This window comes from Molothrus aeneus, chromosome 9 (genome assembly GCF_037042795.1).
Source record: "Molothrus aeneus isolate 106 chromosome 9, BPBGC_Maene_1.0, whole genome shotgun sequence".
Classification (NCBI taxonomy): domain Eukaryota; kingdom Metazoa; phylum Chordata; class Aves; order Passeriformes; family Icteridae; genus Molothrus; species Molothrus aeneus.
Window position 1 is genome coordinate 19,056,040 of NC_089654.1, and position 16,069 is coordinate 19,072,108.

At 37.3% G+C, this 16,069-nt stretch overlaps 2 protein-coding genes across 2 annotated transcripts; one reads left to right on the top strand and one right to left on the bottom strand.

The window, feature by feature from the left end:
* Positions 1–57: 57 nt before the first annotated feature.
* On the top strand, positions 58–5,766 carry TRMT13 (tRNA methyltransferase 13 homolog; the record flags this gene model as incomplete). The annotated part of the gene is made up of 10 exons (XM_066555197.1): positions 58–95; positions 543–609; positions 1,435–1,497; positions 1,620–1,689; positions 2,116–2,222; positions 2,520–2,687; positions 2,961–3,033; positions 3,702–3,776; positions 4,659–5,064; positions 5,358–5,766. Coding segments are annotated over 10 exons (1,263 nt in total), but the record flags the coding sequence as incomplete, so codon positions are not given.
* LRRC39 (leucine rich repeat containing 39) lies at positions 4,272–15,617 on the bottom strand. Its single transcript, XM_066555655.1, has 9 exons — positions 15,537–15,617; positions 13,196–13,388; positions 12,244–12,349; positions 10,876–11,032; positions 10,195–10,331; positions 8,614–8,759; positions 8,090–8,242; positions 6,903–7,042; positions 4,272–5,888 (listed from the first exon to the last, which is right to left on the bottom strand). Exons 2-9 carry the CDS (start codon positions 13,318–13,320, stop codon positions 5,833–5,835), a joined length of 1,020 nt encoding a protein of 339 aa, XP_066411752.1. The 5' UTR covers positions 13,321–13,388; positions 15,537–15,617; the 3' UTR covers positions 4,272–5,832.
* Between the last annotated feature and the right edge of the window lie 452 nt (positions 15,618–16,069).

Genomic DNA, 16,069 nt, shown 5'->3' on the forward strand with positions numbered 1-16,069 from the left:
GGCGTTGCGCTCACTTCGTGCTGAGGAAGAAGCGCTTCTGCAGGATGATCCCCGCGCCCGGCAGGCGCTTCTGCGGCGAGCACGGGCACGAGGAGGTGCAGGGACCCCTCGGGCTGGGAGGGCGGGCGGGCTCGGGGTGGCTCCGCTCTCGTGGCACGGCTGGAGAGGCAGCGCCTGTGCTTCCCTTGAGCCTCGGTGTGCCGGGCACTCGCCCCAGCCCAGCAGTAGCCCTCACCTTGCATTAAAAGTTTATTCGTTTAGGATCCAGTCAAGTATTAAGTTCTCGTCTCCGTTTCTCCGTTCCGGTTAACTCACTTATTCTGAATAGATGTTTTATGAAGCTGATGCCCCTCAAGCTTCTTTAAAACACAAAACTGAATGCATGCTGAAGTGTTTTCTAAAACTTTTCTAACTAGGAACAAAATGACAGAAAAAGAATTCCGTGCCCTCTTGATCCAAAACAGTGAGTATATGTAAATGCTTTTCCCGTTCTTTGTCACTATTCACATGATACTTACTTTTCTCTCCATTTGGCTTTTTAGCACTGTATATGAAGACCAACTACAAAAGCACTTAAAAAAATGTAACTCAAGAGAGAAGCCAAAGCCTGTAAGTGCAGTGCAATTTCAGCACTTCCTCTTGGATTTAAGACCTTAAACATTCCAGCCCTGCAGAGAATTTTCTGTGCTGACAGCAGCTGTGAGCTGCAGGGCAGCAGGTCTAGCAAAGCACTGCTGTGAGGCAGGATGGAAGCTCTAGAAGTACTTGCTGAAATGCAACTCACATTCCAGTCCCCTCATATTCTCTGCCCCTTCTCACTGTAATTTGGTACAGTTTTTCAGTTCTTGGTTACAAATAAAAATGTTGAATTTGTTTTTCTCAGAAATATACACAGGGAAGAGGCTCTCCCAGTGCCATTCATTTCAGAGGCTGGGGGAGAGGCTGTCCGGGGAGAGCAGAACCTGCAGAGAAGCTCTGGGTATCCCAGCCAGCTGCCCACTCCAGCCAGGCTGGCAGGGAGCCACGCAGAGCTTGGCTGACAGCTGCTGAGGGAAGCCGCAGCACATGTGTTTAAAATGCTCTTTCAAGAAAGCAGAGGATGGCTTCTTTATTGCCTGCCTTGCTGCCTTTTTAGAATTGCACCTTTAGTATTCCCTGGGAAACCTGAAAATGGTCTCTGGAATCTGTCTAGTAAGCCCTGATTGCTTAACTCTTATGAGCATGTTCAATCTTGTAAAACTGTGTCAGAATAGTCATTTCTGGCTGGGTGTCAGGATCAGACTATAGGAAGGAAAATTACTTGGAAAATCTTACTTTGCAGTGGATTCCTATTACTACATACCTTACCATAAGAACACTGAAGAATTTAGCCATTTGCTTCCTGGTAATTAACTGAATCAAATTTATTTTCTTCTCTTTTTATATTTTTTTAAGGTCTACTTTGTTCAAGATATTAATGCTGGTTTAAAAGATGTAGCAGAAATATCAGAAAAACAAGTGAGTACATTATTTGGTTTTAGGTTCAGTCCTTACATTACATGTTGCAATTTATGACTACAAAGATACAGAAAATTTCCTAGGTCTGATATTTATTGGTGTCACTTTTTGTCCCTAAAAAGGTTCCTCTATCTTCTCTATCTATCGAAGAGCTGCAGAATTTAATTACCAGGTTGAAAAAAGCAAGTAATGGTGAGTTTAATACTAAATACTAAATATAAGATGTTTTAAATTTAATTGATTAAATATTTCATTGTTATTTTTGTTGTTAGATACCTGTAAAAATATGAGATAGGTGCCATAAAACACATCTGAAATTATTATCAGGCAGACCTCTAATAGCTAAATTTTACTGCAAAAAGTAAACTAGATTAAAAGAATGATAAAACTCCAATCCTGTGTTCCGTTCCTTTTGTTTTTCTTTTTTTTGTCACTCACATACCACTACAGATAACAATACAGCTCTGTTATGAACATACGATGATAGCTTTACACTCCCAGCAGACTGTTTTGTTAGTGCTACAAACTGAGCTCATGTCACAATTGTAATGGGTGTTACAAACTGGGAACCCTTGGAAACTCAAAAGCTATACCTAAAAGTTTTGCATTTGCCTCCAGGCCTGGAACTCCATCTTGAGGAACAAATACTGTCCCACCAGGCTTTACAAGAAGCCTTAAGTGACCCAAAGAATGGGGAATCTGCTTTCAAACACCTGAAACAACAGGTTTGGTCTGATTTACTAATAACTATAGAGGAGTTTGGACATGGAGTTGTGCTGCTGTAAATTTGAGTGACTGGGTGCATAATTCCAGTTGCTTCCCACAGAGGAAATGCGATACAGTAAAACAGAAGATATAATCCCTTTCCTCTGTACACACATCATCTTTTCCCTAATCCCTCACTGAAAGCAAGGCTTAAAAAGTCTTCTCCAGTTTGGTGAAGGAATAATTTTTCTATAAGGCAGTACAAAACACAGGGTATATATTTTCTTGTTTCACAAATAATCTTTTGATGTTTGTAGGCTTCTATTTTAGGTAACATGGAAAGATTGCATTTACTTGGTCCAGGAAGGTGTTTTGTTGAGTTTGGAGCTGGGAGAGGAAAGCTGTCTCATTGGGTTGATATTGCCTTAGAGAAAGTTGAAAGTGTTCAGTTTTTGCTTGTGGAAAGGGCAACCACAAGATTCAAGGTAAGAGGATATTGTTACATTAGTAAAGTATAATTTTTAAACCATTGCCATTGAAGCTGTTAGTATTCATTTTTTTATCCTCAGTACATTTGAATTTTACAAGTTATACATTCCATACTTCACAAATAGCAAATTTATTAGAAAAAAATCCTGATGTTTAGTGTTGGAAATTCAAATGTTGACTTGACAAAAAAAAGTCTGACATTAATACCTGGAGCAAAATTATAGTTATTAGTGGCCAGCCCTATGCAATCTCTTGTTCTCTTTAAACAGGTGGATGGAAAACACAAAAGGAGAGATTCTATATTTGAGAGGCTTCAAGTAGACATTCAGCACTTATGTTTAAGTGAGTTCCTTCTTGGCCTGTGTCATTCTGAAGTAGAGGCTTATTTTTAAATTTTCAATTGGGGTTCCAGTCAGTTTGTGTGTAACATGCTTAAATATTGGTTCTGAAGATTATTCTCAGTGGTTGCTTGGACATGTTGATGCTGTATCTATGTATACACATATATACACACAGGCATGTGTGAATGAATATACATAAATACACATAGACATATATTTTAAATGGAGTTTAAAAGTTTTCTACTTTTTATACACTCGTAGGACATCATTATAGGTGAGAAAGTACCAAAACAAATGCATTTTGAAGGTTTTTTAGCACTTGCAGAATTCAACACGTTTGCCTTGTTTGTTTTATGTGTAGAATTAAGCAAGTGATGCACTATCAATGCTACAGAATTTGTGGGAGCACCTGTCAGCAGGAGATGCATTAAAGTCATATTTACCTTTCATAGGCAGTAGAGAAAGGCTGAAATGGTTAAATGTGCTTCCCAGCCACTGCATCCTACTCTTTTAATTTGTCTTAACAAAATGTGCCAATCAATGTAGTTTAGTACTGGCAAACATTGATTTCTAAGTGTGCTGAAATTATACTATTCAGAAAAAAGAGAGGTGCTGGGGTAGTTGTGGATTGGATGGGGGTTTGTTGGTTGTTTTTTTTTTCCCCTCCAGATAAGGTACCTATTTTGGAGAAGAAAAAACTACCAGTGGTAGGAATTGGGAAGCATTTGTGTGGTGCTGCAACAGGTATGAATTACAGATGTGTGAACTGCAGAAAGTCCGGATATAAACCTTACACTGTGACTACACTGATCTTCCAAATTGTCCTTTTAAGCTGTTCTTGCCCTCTAAACCTTTTCTGGTGAACACAGTAATTATTTTCTAAATATCTCTTGACTCCAGTGGAATAGTAAAAGGACAATAGATGTAAGGATACTTTAGGCAGAAGTGCAGTCCTTCTTGCCTTTAATAGATTAGAACAGAGAACAGTGTGTGGTGGCATGGGTCATGTGTTTGAGAGTACTTTTTTTAGCACAGTTGTCTCTTCTTTGAGACAATTTTCTTTCTAAAATTTTATTGGCTGTCTGAATATGTATCCCAAACACAAATGAGATTGTGTTTCTCTCGTGACTACTTTAACCTAATACAGTTTTTCTAATGTTATATGGCTACTGTGTAGAGAAAGACATCTCAAATATGACACCTTTATGGGTAGTGTGACAAAGATGACACAGTTAAGCATTTAAGAAGTACATGTGCATATTTAATAGACTGTGTCCTAGATATCAAACTTTTAGAGCAAATACTCATGTGTTTTACAGGGAGGAGATTCTCCTACAATATGCCAATTTTTTAACCAAACTATTTTAAATTCACTTTTGCAGAACAAATATTTCAGAGGATAAGTTCTTAGAAGCTACAGAGAAACCACATTTAGGGTTTTCATGTTTTCAAAGCATGTTTGTAATTTTTAGTTATCATTTAACTTGCTTTTTGGCTTAGTTTGTGATGTGTAATTTTATTTTTCTTTGTGGGAAGCACATTCCCAACCATGATACAGCCTGTATAAATAATGGCATGGTAGTTATGGATATTTTTGTTGGGGGGGATGTATTTGTTCATTCCCAGATCTTGCTTTGAGATGCTTGGTTGAAAGTTACACCACTTGCTGTGATGGGAAAGATGAAGAGCCTGCACCAAAACGCTGCAGGGCTGCTCAGACAGAGGTGGCTCCTCACAAATCAGCTGGTAATGAAAGCACCACAGAAGACCATAAGCCTGTAGCTGGAATTGTTATTGCTCTGTGTTGCCATCACAAGTGTGACTGGACACATTATGTAGGCAGAGAGTTCTTTAAATCAGTAGGACTGGGACCAGTAGAATTCCATTATTTTCAGAGAATGAGTAGTTGGGCCACTTGTGGCATGCAAGAAACCACAGGCAAAGCTTCTACAAGTGAAGACCAAACTAGTGACACAGAAGAACATGAGCACACACTCAGCAGGACAGCAAGTGGTTCTGACACTTTACAAGGGTATGTATGTTTTTTTCCTAGCAAATGGACTCCAGCAGAAAAGCTATGTATCGTGGCACATTAAATTGTTTTGTGTCCTCAAAAGGACTAATTTTGCAGAAACATTTGATTATTAAACTAATAGACATATTTTACTTAAAAAATATTATTTTCATGGACATACATTTCAAAATATTTCAACAGTTACGCTTACCTGACTGAAATGAACTTACAATGATTTCAGTAGTTTTTCTAAGCTTAACTACAAATGCTAATTACCAAAACTCTTTCCTTCCCTCCTTTATGTGGAACAGGATACTGAGTGTTGAGGAGAGGAAGGAGCTGGGCTGCCTCTGCAAACGGCTGATTGATCACGGGCGGATTGAGTATTTACAACAGCAAGGATACAAGGCTGCACTGCAGTATTACACAGAGTCTGCTGTGTCCTTGGAGAATGTCCTGTTGACAGCTGTCCCAAATCCTTCTGTGATACCAGAGCCAACTAAATAACAGGAGATAGATTTGGAATTGGTGGGGAAAAAACAAACCCTATAAAACTCATCTGGGTTTTTATAAAAACTACTTCATTTCTTACAAAAAAAACCTTTATCATTTTTCCTGTATCCAAGAAAAGGTCTTATGTTTTCCAGTTTCACTGGGAATTACAAATATGCAAACCAATTCTCATCAATGGAAAAATAAAATCCCTAAGAATATTTGAAACCTGTTGTAGCCTCTTTGCTGTGAAGAAGTGTATTTGATATTTTCTTCCATTCACAGTTACATTCTTTATTCATTAGGATTCATGACAGGAGGAGAACCAGAAGTAAAACTTTCCACATTTCCTGAAAGACAACAGAATAAAATAAGTTGACATACTTTATTCTCACTTTGGAGTTCAGAATAGCTTTGTATTTCCTCTTAAAATATTTAAGTAGGCCTAAGTACTTTGATCAGCCTGTGCTGCTAGAGAATCTATTCAGAAAGAAAATTTATGTCTAAAGTGTCATCTTGGGATATTTTTGCTAATTTGATAATTTGTTCATGAAATATTGATAAGAAAAAAAACTGGCTTAGTGTTCTAAAACAAGAGCATTACATTCATTTTTTTAAGCCTTCACAAAACACAGAATGAAGATCAGAGAGATCATTTTATATCTGCAGTGAAGTGCTTGCTGCAAGTAACAGCTGCCAACTGAGTATCTGTTCCAAAGTGCTTATTTGGGTCTCTTACTGCAGCATTAAAGCTGTTACCCCAGAGACAATGAACAGCAAATTTCTGTCATGTTTTAGAAATGGGATGAAACTGGGGCTGTTTGTTTAAGTGACTGTATTTTGTGTCAGGGAAAGCAAGTTGTGAGAAACATGTGTTCATCAGGTGTTGATAGTTCATTGCTAAAAGATGTACCTTGGGAACATAGACACTTCTTATCTTCCTCTAGAAGTACCATCTGGACAACATCCAAAAACAGGAAAAGTTGAGCTTCATGAATTAAAGGATGCTAGAAGACCTTCACTATGTAAACTGATTAAATTGCAAATATGAAAGACAGTCATCAGCTTCTCTTTATCCATGGTGCAGGTAACTCAGGCACATTTATTACAGTGCTCCATGGTTCCAGCATGTTCCTACCAGAATCTGTGCTGTTTGTTGGAGACCTACAGTGCCAACTCCTGTTAAAAGTGCCCCTGTCCTCAGTAAAAGCCTGTTTACAGATTTTTTTTTGAAAACATTACTCATTTATTAAGAAGGTTATTCATGTTTCATTTTTATACGTATCCTAGATTTTATTTATCCAGTTTATCCCTCTCTTCCTCACTGTGCTGTGGAGAGATCAGAATTAATAAAAAAGCCATACCTGTATTCTTGAGTGATTCCTGGATATACATGTGCATGAAGTCAATGCCAAACATTTCCTGTTGTTCCTCCTCATCTGTGTTCTCACACGGAGGGAGTGTTATCTGTAGCTCCAGTGGGTTGTCTCTGAAGTTGACAAATCTAGGAATTCACCAGAAAAGGTTAATCTTGCAGTAAGTTTTGTCCAGAGAAAATAATTCTTTTGAAATTGAATTAAGATTTCTCAAAACACTATTTTAAGCAAAAGGAAATTAAGTTCTTGTTATACTAAACTCACCACTCTATCAGTAGTATTAAGTAAGCTAAGAAGATGCTTTATAACAGTAACTGATTGTGGTGGGAAAAAACACTGTGTTCCTCATCATTTTGTCTTCAGTTTCTGACCCCACTGTCAGATGTATTGAGCTTTCACAAACAGGTGAGTGAATGAGAACAGTGCAAGTGGCTCCTCCCAGCTTTGCAAGGCAGGAGCCAGTCCTGTCTCTCTTTATTCTTGTTCATCTTTGGGTCTATGCTTGTATATTTTTAGTTAAGGATGTTCTTCCAAAAGAGCTGAGGACAGGAATTGTCTTCCTGAGTTAGGCATGATTTATGCAGACCAGCATTCTTTCTCTAAAACAGCCAGCATCCAATAATCCAAATGAAAATGCTAACAACAGGGAGGTTTCTGTCACAGTACACTAAGGAGTAGTTCAAATTCCACCAATTAAGAATTTACATTATTTTTTATGTTTCATATCAAGTACATGACAGTTTCATCCATGTCTTAAACCTAATAAATTTTGTTTAATTCTGAATGCTTGAATTCTCAATGGCAAAATTCTACTTTTTGTCATTTTAATGCCTGCCACATTTTTCTGCAAATTCTTGCTTTTAGAGAGTGGTATCAAAGGGCAGTTATAGTGGGAGGGCTATGAAATGAGAAAATGTTTTATAGTCTACCTTCCATGTGAGACTGTAAGTATCATAATTTACGTCTTTAACTAAGTTTCACTACACAAAGCTTACTTCACCAGATCCTTAATTGTTATGAATCTGTGTAATTATGCTGATTTATTGTATCCATCTGTACAATTGTAAAATGCCTTTTCCTCTCCCTTAGTATCACTCTGTGATCTACAACTCAAGGAGGACTTTAAAAAGTATTTTCTAGTTATTTTCATGTATATTACTGGTGCTTTTTCTTACCTCAGATTTGTCATGTCCTTCATACAAGCTGGAATATCCTTAAGTTTGTTGTTGCTAAGAACAAGAGTACTAAGGTTTTTCATATTAGCAATGGTTTCTGGCAAAGAGTTTATTTCATTCCTTTGGAGCCATAAGGTGTGGAGGTTTTCCATTCTGAAAAATAGGTATTTGTGCAATAAATCAAGATTCATAGAATTATTCCTCTCAGTCATTACTATAAAATTAATTTTTCAGCCACATAAAGGACTCATAGTGCAACAAGTCTCAAAGGAAACCCCATATCCAAGACAATCACCTCTGTTCAAAAATGTAGTTGACAATACATATTTAACGTTATAGTTGATACTGAATTTATTGTTAATTGAATGGATTATTCCAGCTTATCCAAACATCACATTAGGTCTGATAAAATCTTGACTTTGGAGTGAGGTTAACAAAAAAATTCTCTTTAGAAGTAGTGTTTATTAATTATAATTTCAATGCAGTGGAATTGAGAACTAAGATGAGCTTTGAGCGGTATTTACCTGTCAATCGCAGCAGGAAGCTCCTGGAGTTTGTTTCCCCCCATATCTAACCATTCTAGATTTGGCATGTTGAGGAGAGCTGAAGGGATGGCAGTAAACTGATTCATGCACAAATCTATGTGTGACAGCTTCTTTAAATCACTGAGCTGAAAAGAAGGGGAGATTTAATGCAGCTTTGTGTAGCTGCTGCAGCAGTACAGCAGTAATCTAAGAAACATTACAAAACATTTTGGAGCCAGTAAACACAGAATGGTTTTGAGTTCCAATAGCTGATAGCACCTGACAATAACAGTTTTACCTGGAAGGTAGATAGGTTGGGAACTGATAAGGCAGCAGAACTTTATCTCCCACCCAGTAGTGAGTGCCATAACTGCTGACTACAATGTAGATATGCCCCAAGCCTCAAGAAAAAGAATGTTAAAGACAGAACTGTCCTTAGAATTTCATACTCCATGCAATATGACATTTTTCATTAGTCAAATATTTAGATTTTTATGTATCAAATTGCATGGACTATATTGTAGAGTGAACTATGACACCTTCCATGCTGTGAAGTCCACTACTCTGGCAAGACATTCTAAAAATGCAACGTAGTATCACAGCACCCAAGTCCTTTGGTGAATGACGCCTTCAGGTGCTTTTGCAATGTTCAAGTGGTACAAAGATGTTTTCTAGCAGATCTGGTGCAATTGCCTCAACACTGAATGCCACTCAAGTGTACATAACCAAAGCTTCCCAGTGTTCACATCACTGCAGTCTCCATCAGACAGAACTATGGATTTTCTACATTACACCCTGCAACCTGTATCCACATAGGTTTTGTAAATTCTGGATTTTGGTTAATAGTGGATATTTCCATTTGAAGATTCTATGCTATTGCTATTTGGAGTCACTCAATATTGCAAGGCACTGATTGCTGTCAACTATTGCCATGACTGGTTTTTTAAAATAAATTAAAACAAGTAAATATGATTACATACTTGTCATCTCTATCTAAGAGACTAATAGTTACAGATGCAGGTCTCACATTTTGGTCTGTTCATATTAAAGTTCAATAGTAGGTGAGTAGTTGTTTTCATTCTCTCATACTTGTTTTCAACATTTGAGAACAATTGTTCACCTCTGCACAGGCAGTTGTATAAATCACACAACCCCTTTTCAGATCTAGCTGTTCTGGCAAAAATGCTTACAGCTGTCTCCTGGCATGAGCTATGAATTTGTAGTCTAAACCATAAAAGAGAACTTCTCTGTGCTAAGGCATCAGATTCTTAGTGGGGTGAATAAGTGACAATATCCAGCCTAAACAAATTGATATGGAGTGTGTCACTGCCCTCAGTGCACTGCCAAGTCATTTATCTGGCCAAAATAAAGACTGGCTCCTTCAGCTCCTCAGGTGTGTGTATGTGCTTCTCATGTGGCTTCACTTTGACCAGTCATGGAAATATTGTTCACATCAGTGTGGAGTACTGTGAAATCACAGCTTCACAGCAAGTCTGAAAACAGAAATGCAACATGTAATGATAATTGGCTTTGGATAAATCAAAAATATGCGTGAAACAAAACTAAACAGTCTGTCAAAACCTGAGGAGGAAGATCACAGATACTTCTGTTGACAGCCAGTTCCAATCTTTCCAGACTGATGCAGTTACTTATTTCCTTAGGAACAGATTTTATTCTGTTGTAACTGAGAAGCAGCTCTTGGAGGCTGGTCAGCTGGCCTGCAGAGAGCACAAATGAGAAATGTTAATCTTTATTCTATTTGAAGCACTATTATTTGTTTTGCCTTATCCTTTTACTGTTATAAAAATTCTCTGTGTTCTCACGAAACCAAACAAAAAAAATCACCAAACTGCAAATACCAGCACCTCAGGACTCTTTAGTACAAGACTGCAATGTAGTGGAGTGCTTCAAGGAAAAACCCAAAACCAAAAAATTGTGACTAGGCTACTCCTGCCATGGACTCAGACCATGCAGTCTGTTTTTCAGCATCACTTTGCTGCATTCTGATGTCTAGTCCCTGCTCTGCAAACAGGTCCTTTTTTTTGTCATGGGGAGCTTTCATAGTGATATGTCTCTTCCATCCAGCCCCATTTTTATTTTATAGGGAATTTATGGTTTGGAGATGTCTATCTCACTCAGATTTAAATAATCTGTTTTCGTACTACCCAATAGGATTATTAGACAAGCAAAGGGCACAAAAATGGTACATTTTTGTGTAACAATTTTCTTGGAAAAGCAGCTGAAAATAAAAGCACAGCTCACCAATTTCTTTAGGTACACTTTCAATTGAGTTCCGGGATAGATCCAGAACAACAAGGCTGTGAAATCTTCCAATAAACTGAGGAATTTTCTGCAAACTAGTTCTGTGAAGCTGCCATTCCTGGAGATGGATTAGTTTCAATAAGCATGAAGGTAATGTCTACAACAAGAAATACAAACCAGAAGAAATTCAGCTTAGAATACAAGCTTGAGGCAGAAGTTTTATTTGAAACACTAAAAGCCTGTACTTTTTTTTCAGCTATACTGTAATATGTAGGTTACAAAATGAATGGTGAGAACTAAAATATGCTAGAAATAGCAAGCATAACTGATACGAGTTTACTAACATACATATTAGGACAAGGTTTACATTTTATAAAGGTTTACATCAATATATTAGGAAAGGGTTCTTCCTCCAGGGGGTGGTTGGGCACTGGAACAGGCTCTCCAGGGCAGTGGGCACAGCACCAAGCCTGACAGAGTTCAAGAAGGGTTTGGACAATGCTCTCAGGCACAGGGTGTAACTCTTGGAGATGGTGCTGTGCATAGCCAGGAGTTCGACTCAGTGGACTCAGCATATCCCATGATTCCATGCTCCTCAAGTGAACACCAGTGTGGGTTGTCTTCTGGTCACAGATGGAACCTGCCCTCTCTTGGCTCCCAGGATTTACATACCTGCACTGTCATGGACAAGTTTCAGGCTTGTTTTTGTTTGTTTCTTTTTCTTTTTTTTTTTTTTAATTCAATATAACTGAAGATGAAACTTCCCTAAATAGATTTTTGCACAGAGGGCTGGGTCTGGCTGTCATGTTCTCACTGGTCTCAACACAAACTAATTCTCATGACTTTCTGGGAGCTGGTCAGTGCATTTCTGCATGGCTCACAGCACGGATGGCCTTCACTCTGCCAGCATTAACAGCAGATTAGCTCTGCACATGAGAAACACCAGTTATAGTGTTCTGGGAATCTACTGGCTCATTTTCACTCTTAGAAAGAGAAAACAAACAGTGAGAAATATCTTCATGCACCCAAACACAGAGGGCTTTCATCTTGATACATTTCAGTAGTTCTGGTGTGTAAATGTTAAATGAGAATTTACATAATGAAAATCATACTCTGCAGTGAAAATAATTTCTAATACAGAAAAATCTTTTGGGGTTTGTTTTTGCAGAGCAATGCTTAACATTCAGGACTAAGAACCCCCAGCTTGCTTTTACACTCACACCAGTGTGTCCCAATTCACTGTTTGCAAAGCACAGTGAGCAGTTAATAGAACACAAATAGTACCACTGTAAGTGTAAAGTTGTAAATAGTAGTCTTCTAATGCATGAGTCATTCAACACAAGCAGCATTCATTCCTATCAACCCTACCTTCCATTCTTCCTCCTCTATCCTTAAAATTGCTCTTCCACCTTCATTAATAACTTTTTCTTTGAGCTTTGCTAAAGCAGCTCTCTCCTCCCAGACAAGCAGTAGCCTACAAGGGAAAAAAGATCTGCCAGTGGTGCCACAATGAATACAGCCAATAATTCCTGTCCTATCTATTTTCTGGAAAAAAGACACAAGCACCTTATTGTCAAATAGCATTAATTTTATCTGGATGTTAATATACTATCAGTTGGAGGGAAAAAAAGCCCTAAATGTTTGGTTAAGGTAATTTATAGGAATTCTATTTTACAGTTCTTTAAATTTACATTCAGAAGGAGGACATAATTCACTTTCAACATGTTGCAGCAGGGCCACAGAATATAAAGTCATGTGGAATTAAGTTCTAAAGCACATTTTGAAGCAGACTCCTAAAATGAAAGCCTTCCAGTCCATCACATATAAGTGCAAGAAAATAGGTCAATCAGTTTCTTTTAGCTTGATTTCCAAAGGGTACTTACACAAGAGTTATGATAAGGTCATTTTCTGTCTTTCTGCTTGTATTCTCCCTGAATAACTTTTGAATTTGTTGTTCCACTTCAAACACATCTGATAAATTAGGAGTACCAAAAATAGTACTCTAAATCTCATAGAATTGCTGGCCAAACAGAAGACCAAGCAACCCTGTTAATACCTCAATGGAGAAGAAAGCATAACAAATCTTCACTGGTTAGAATATTTACAGAGCAGAGGATTTTAGCATCTGAGTTCAGGGGATTTAATCTGTATATTAATATTTTTATCACAGACACTAGATAAATTCTAATCACTGGGAATCCTGCTGGAGTAACAACGAAGGAATTAGAGTCTGCATGAGTTCGAAGAAAGCAATTACAGTCATTGAAATGCAACATAAGGTCTGGCTTTTCACATACTAGAAGAGTTACAATTTACCTACCTTCCCGCAGACCTCTGCCTGAACTCCTTTTCTCTCTGTAATTCTTCATTTATCTTGTGTATTCTCACTTCCCAGAGCGTCTTCACAGCAGAGAATGTTCCCAGGCAAACTGCAGTTTCAGCCATGATCCTTTACATGTTCAGATTTGCTTGCAGGAATCTGACTGAATTTCAGGCTCAATGCACCACTTCAGCTATGGGTTACCAGATGGGGACAGTGACATGAAAACTAAAATACTGCAATACCCACTTCATTATGTTATCAAATGAGTTAATATAAAGAACTGGCAGGATTTTATCAACTGCTTTCTCTGTGTAAAAATAGATAATTGCACCAATTACATTTTATTATAATAAGAAATGGTATTTTTTGCAATCTCTGCATTCTTATTCAGTGAACACTGCTTCTCTCATTCCTTCAATGGAAGGCTAAGTGTTGACCATAATTATTAAATGCAGATTTGAGCATTCATTCCCATGCCAGGAAGACATTAAACTGTTACCTGCAATCTAAGGCAGTTCAATTCTGATAGCTGGATTCTGACATCTACCTGATATAGATACTTGTCACTGAAGGAGTTTTGCTCTTTACAGAAACTGAACTGTTCCTGGAAATTAATTAATATACTTTATTTCCATTCATTTTCTTCATAGCTTAACTCAGTACAATGCATTTTATAGTTAGGAATGCATCACCTTTAGGAAAATGCATTTAAATCCTTCTGATTTCTCTTTGAATGTTTGTGTTTCCCTAAGTGTCAGAATTCCCATTTAAAATGAAACTCAGTCTAAAGTATTGAAATTATGTATCCTTTGTGAGATAATTAATGCATATTGTCTTGAAGAGCAGCAAAATAGGATTCTCACTCATTCTAATCACTGCATCCCTCTAAAAACCATTCTTATTGTCATTACTGGAGCCAAGATACTGATATTCAGATAAGCTTGCAGGGCTAAACTTCATACCAGCAGCAGTGTACTCTGAACACTGATGATCTGAATGCTCCCTTTCTAACTTTTTACTGATACTTGTAGTGGCAAGTAAGAGAAATGTCCTATATATGCTTTAAATTTAAAAAGTAAGGATAAGTTTCTTCCAAACAACCAGGTAGGTAACAACAAAAGAGGAATTTCATGTCTTTTCATACATATATTTCCCTATAATAGCTGCAGGTCTGTCTTTTAGAACCAATCTTTTCTTTCATATCTATTTCTGTTATAATTTTGTGTAGCCTGGATAAACCACAATTGCTTGGTGACCATTTTTGTGCTCAAACTGGCAATCATTCTATTTTATGTTTACATGTCCTTTGCTAACATACTTAGCAAAGGACATGTAAACATAAAATAGAATGATTTGTAAAGTCCAAAATTAAGTTAAAATGTGTAGGCAAATAAAATGTAAAATGTCAGGATTGCTTCCTCTTGTAAAGACAGCACAAAATCAAATTATAAAGCTTGCATAAAGAAGAATCTGGTCTAATACACTAATATTTATGATTCTTATGTGTTCTTTGCTTGTTAAGGAAAAATGGCAGGATTTGACAAGTGACACAAATGGCAACCCCAGTGTGGCAGTGCAGTCTGGCCTTTGGGTTCCTACAGAGCGATTGGATTTTTTCCTGTAAAGAGAGGACTGTATATTTATTCCCTCCCCCATATAAAGGTGATCACATTTACTAGTTTGAAGGATCAGCTTCTCTTTCAGTGGTCAGAGTAACTACCCTTCCCAGTTCCCATCCCAACATGCACAGAAAGGCTATGTATGCATGAGGTTTTTGCTCCAGTCAGTGGTTACAATTCATATTGCCAGATTTTTTTCAAGATTAAATTTCTATTGAGATCAAGTGATTAACTAATCTATCATTTCTTGTTGTTAAGAGATATTTTTTGAACTACAAGCCCTCTTAGGTAGAAAACTAGAAATCTTTTTATATAAATTGTGCAGAAAAGAGACATTTGTTAATAGTTGTACTACCAAACCCAGTATCATACTATACAGTCAAACCAATACTTATTTCTAGTAAAGCTTACCCTGGGCAACTCTCTTTTGCATATCATTCAACAAATACTACCTTAGAACCATGAAATATCAAAGGACCTAAGTATATGACTATTTTCAGGATGATTTCATCGTGTAACTGGATTCCATCAAAAAGATCTTGTTCTTAGATATTATTCATCAAGAAAATAATAACCACAATAATCTTGCCATCACAGCCAACAATTCAGAAGTGAATTCCCAAGCGTGGCTGTAAAACAACTGCAAATTCACTCCCAAGTAATCAGATCTCCCAACAACTTCACCTCCAAGCATCAGAAAGAGTTTAAAAATAACTCACCTTAATTATTTGGTGTTTTCAAGGATTTTCTGAGACTCATTGCTTTCTGGACAAGAGCAGAGACAAATTATGAATCTTGTCTGCATTACCAAAGCCATTTAAAACTCTCACTCAGACTCCAATGCAATGTCAGTCTAGTTCTAATTTTAACCTATGCTGAGAATAGAAGGCATCACATGAGGCATTTTGCAACCCCCCCAAGCATTTACCACTGTTGAAGCCTTCCCAGTTTGTTGAGTGTGACTGGGCTTTCCTAAATTGGACTCCCATTAACAGAAATTGTGAACAAAGAAGAACAAAGGAATATTGTTATGCTACACAATAAGTTGGTTTTGAATTAAAAATTACAATCATAAACAAAAAAGGCTAGTATTGAATTAAAAATGACTGTTTTCTTCAGTAATGTTTCTCTGCAAGGTAACTGAGCTTCAAAGTGCTATTAAACATCCACATTGACTAAACAGACAAGAAAAGGTATTACATCACTAAGTATTTTACTCATTACTTTTGCCAGTGCTGAAGAATTCTCTTGC

Bases quoted from the DNA above. Each gene is read 5' to 3' on its own strand.
- LRRC39 (XM_066555655.1), bottom strand. From the start codon at position 13,320: ATGGCTGAAACTGCAGTTTGCCTGGGAACATTCTCTGCTGTGAAGACG. The intron at 10,332-10,875 runs GTGAGCTGTGCT...TGCTCTCTGCAG, and splicing joins AAGTGTACCTAAAGAAATTG to GCCAGCTGACCAGCCTCCAA. The intron at 8,760-10,194 runs GTTTTGACAGAC...CCTTCTTTTCAG, and splicing joins TCTGTGATCTTCCTCCTCAG to CTCAGTGATTTAAAGAAGCT.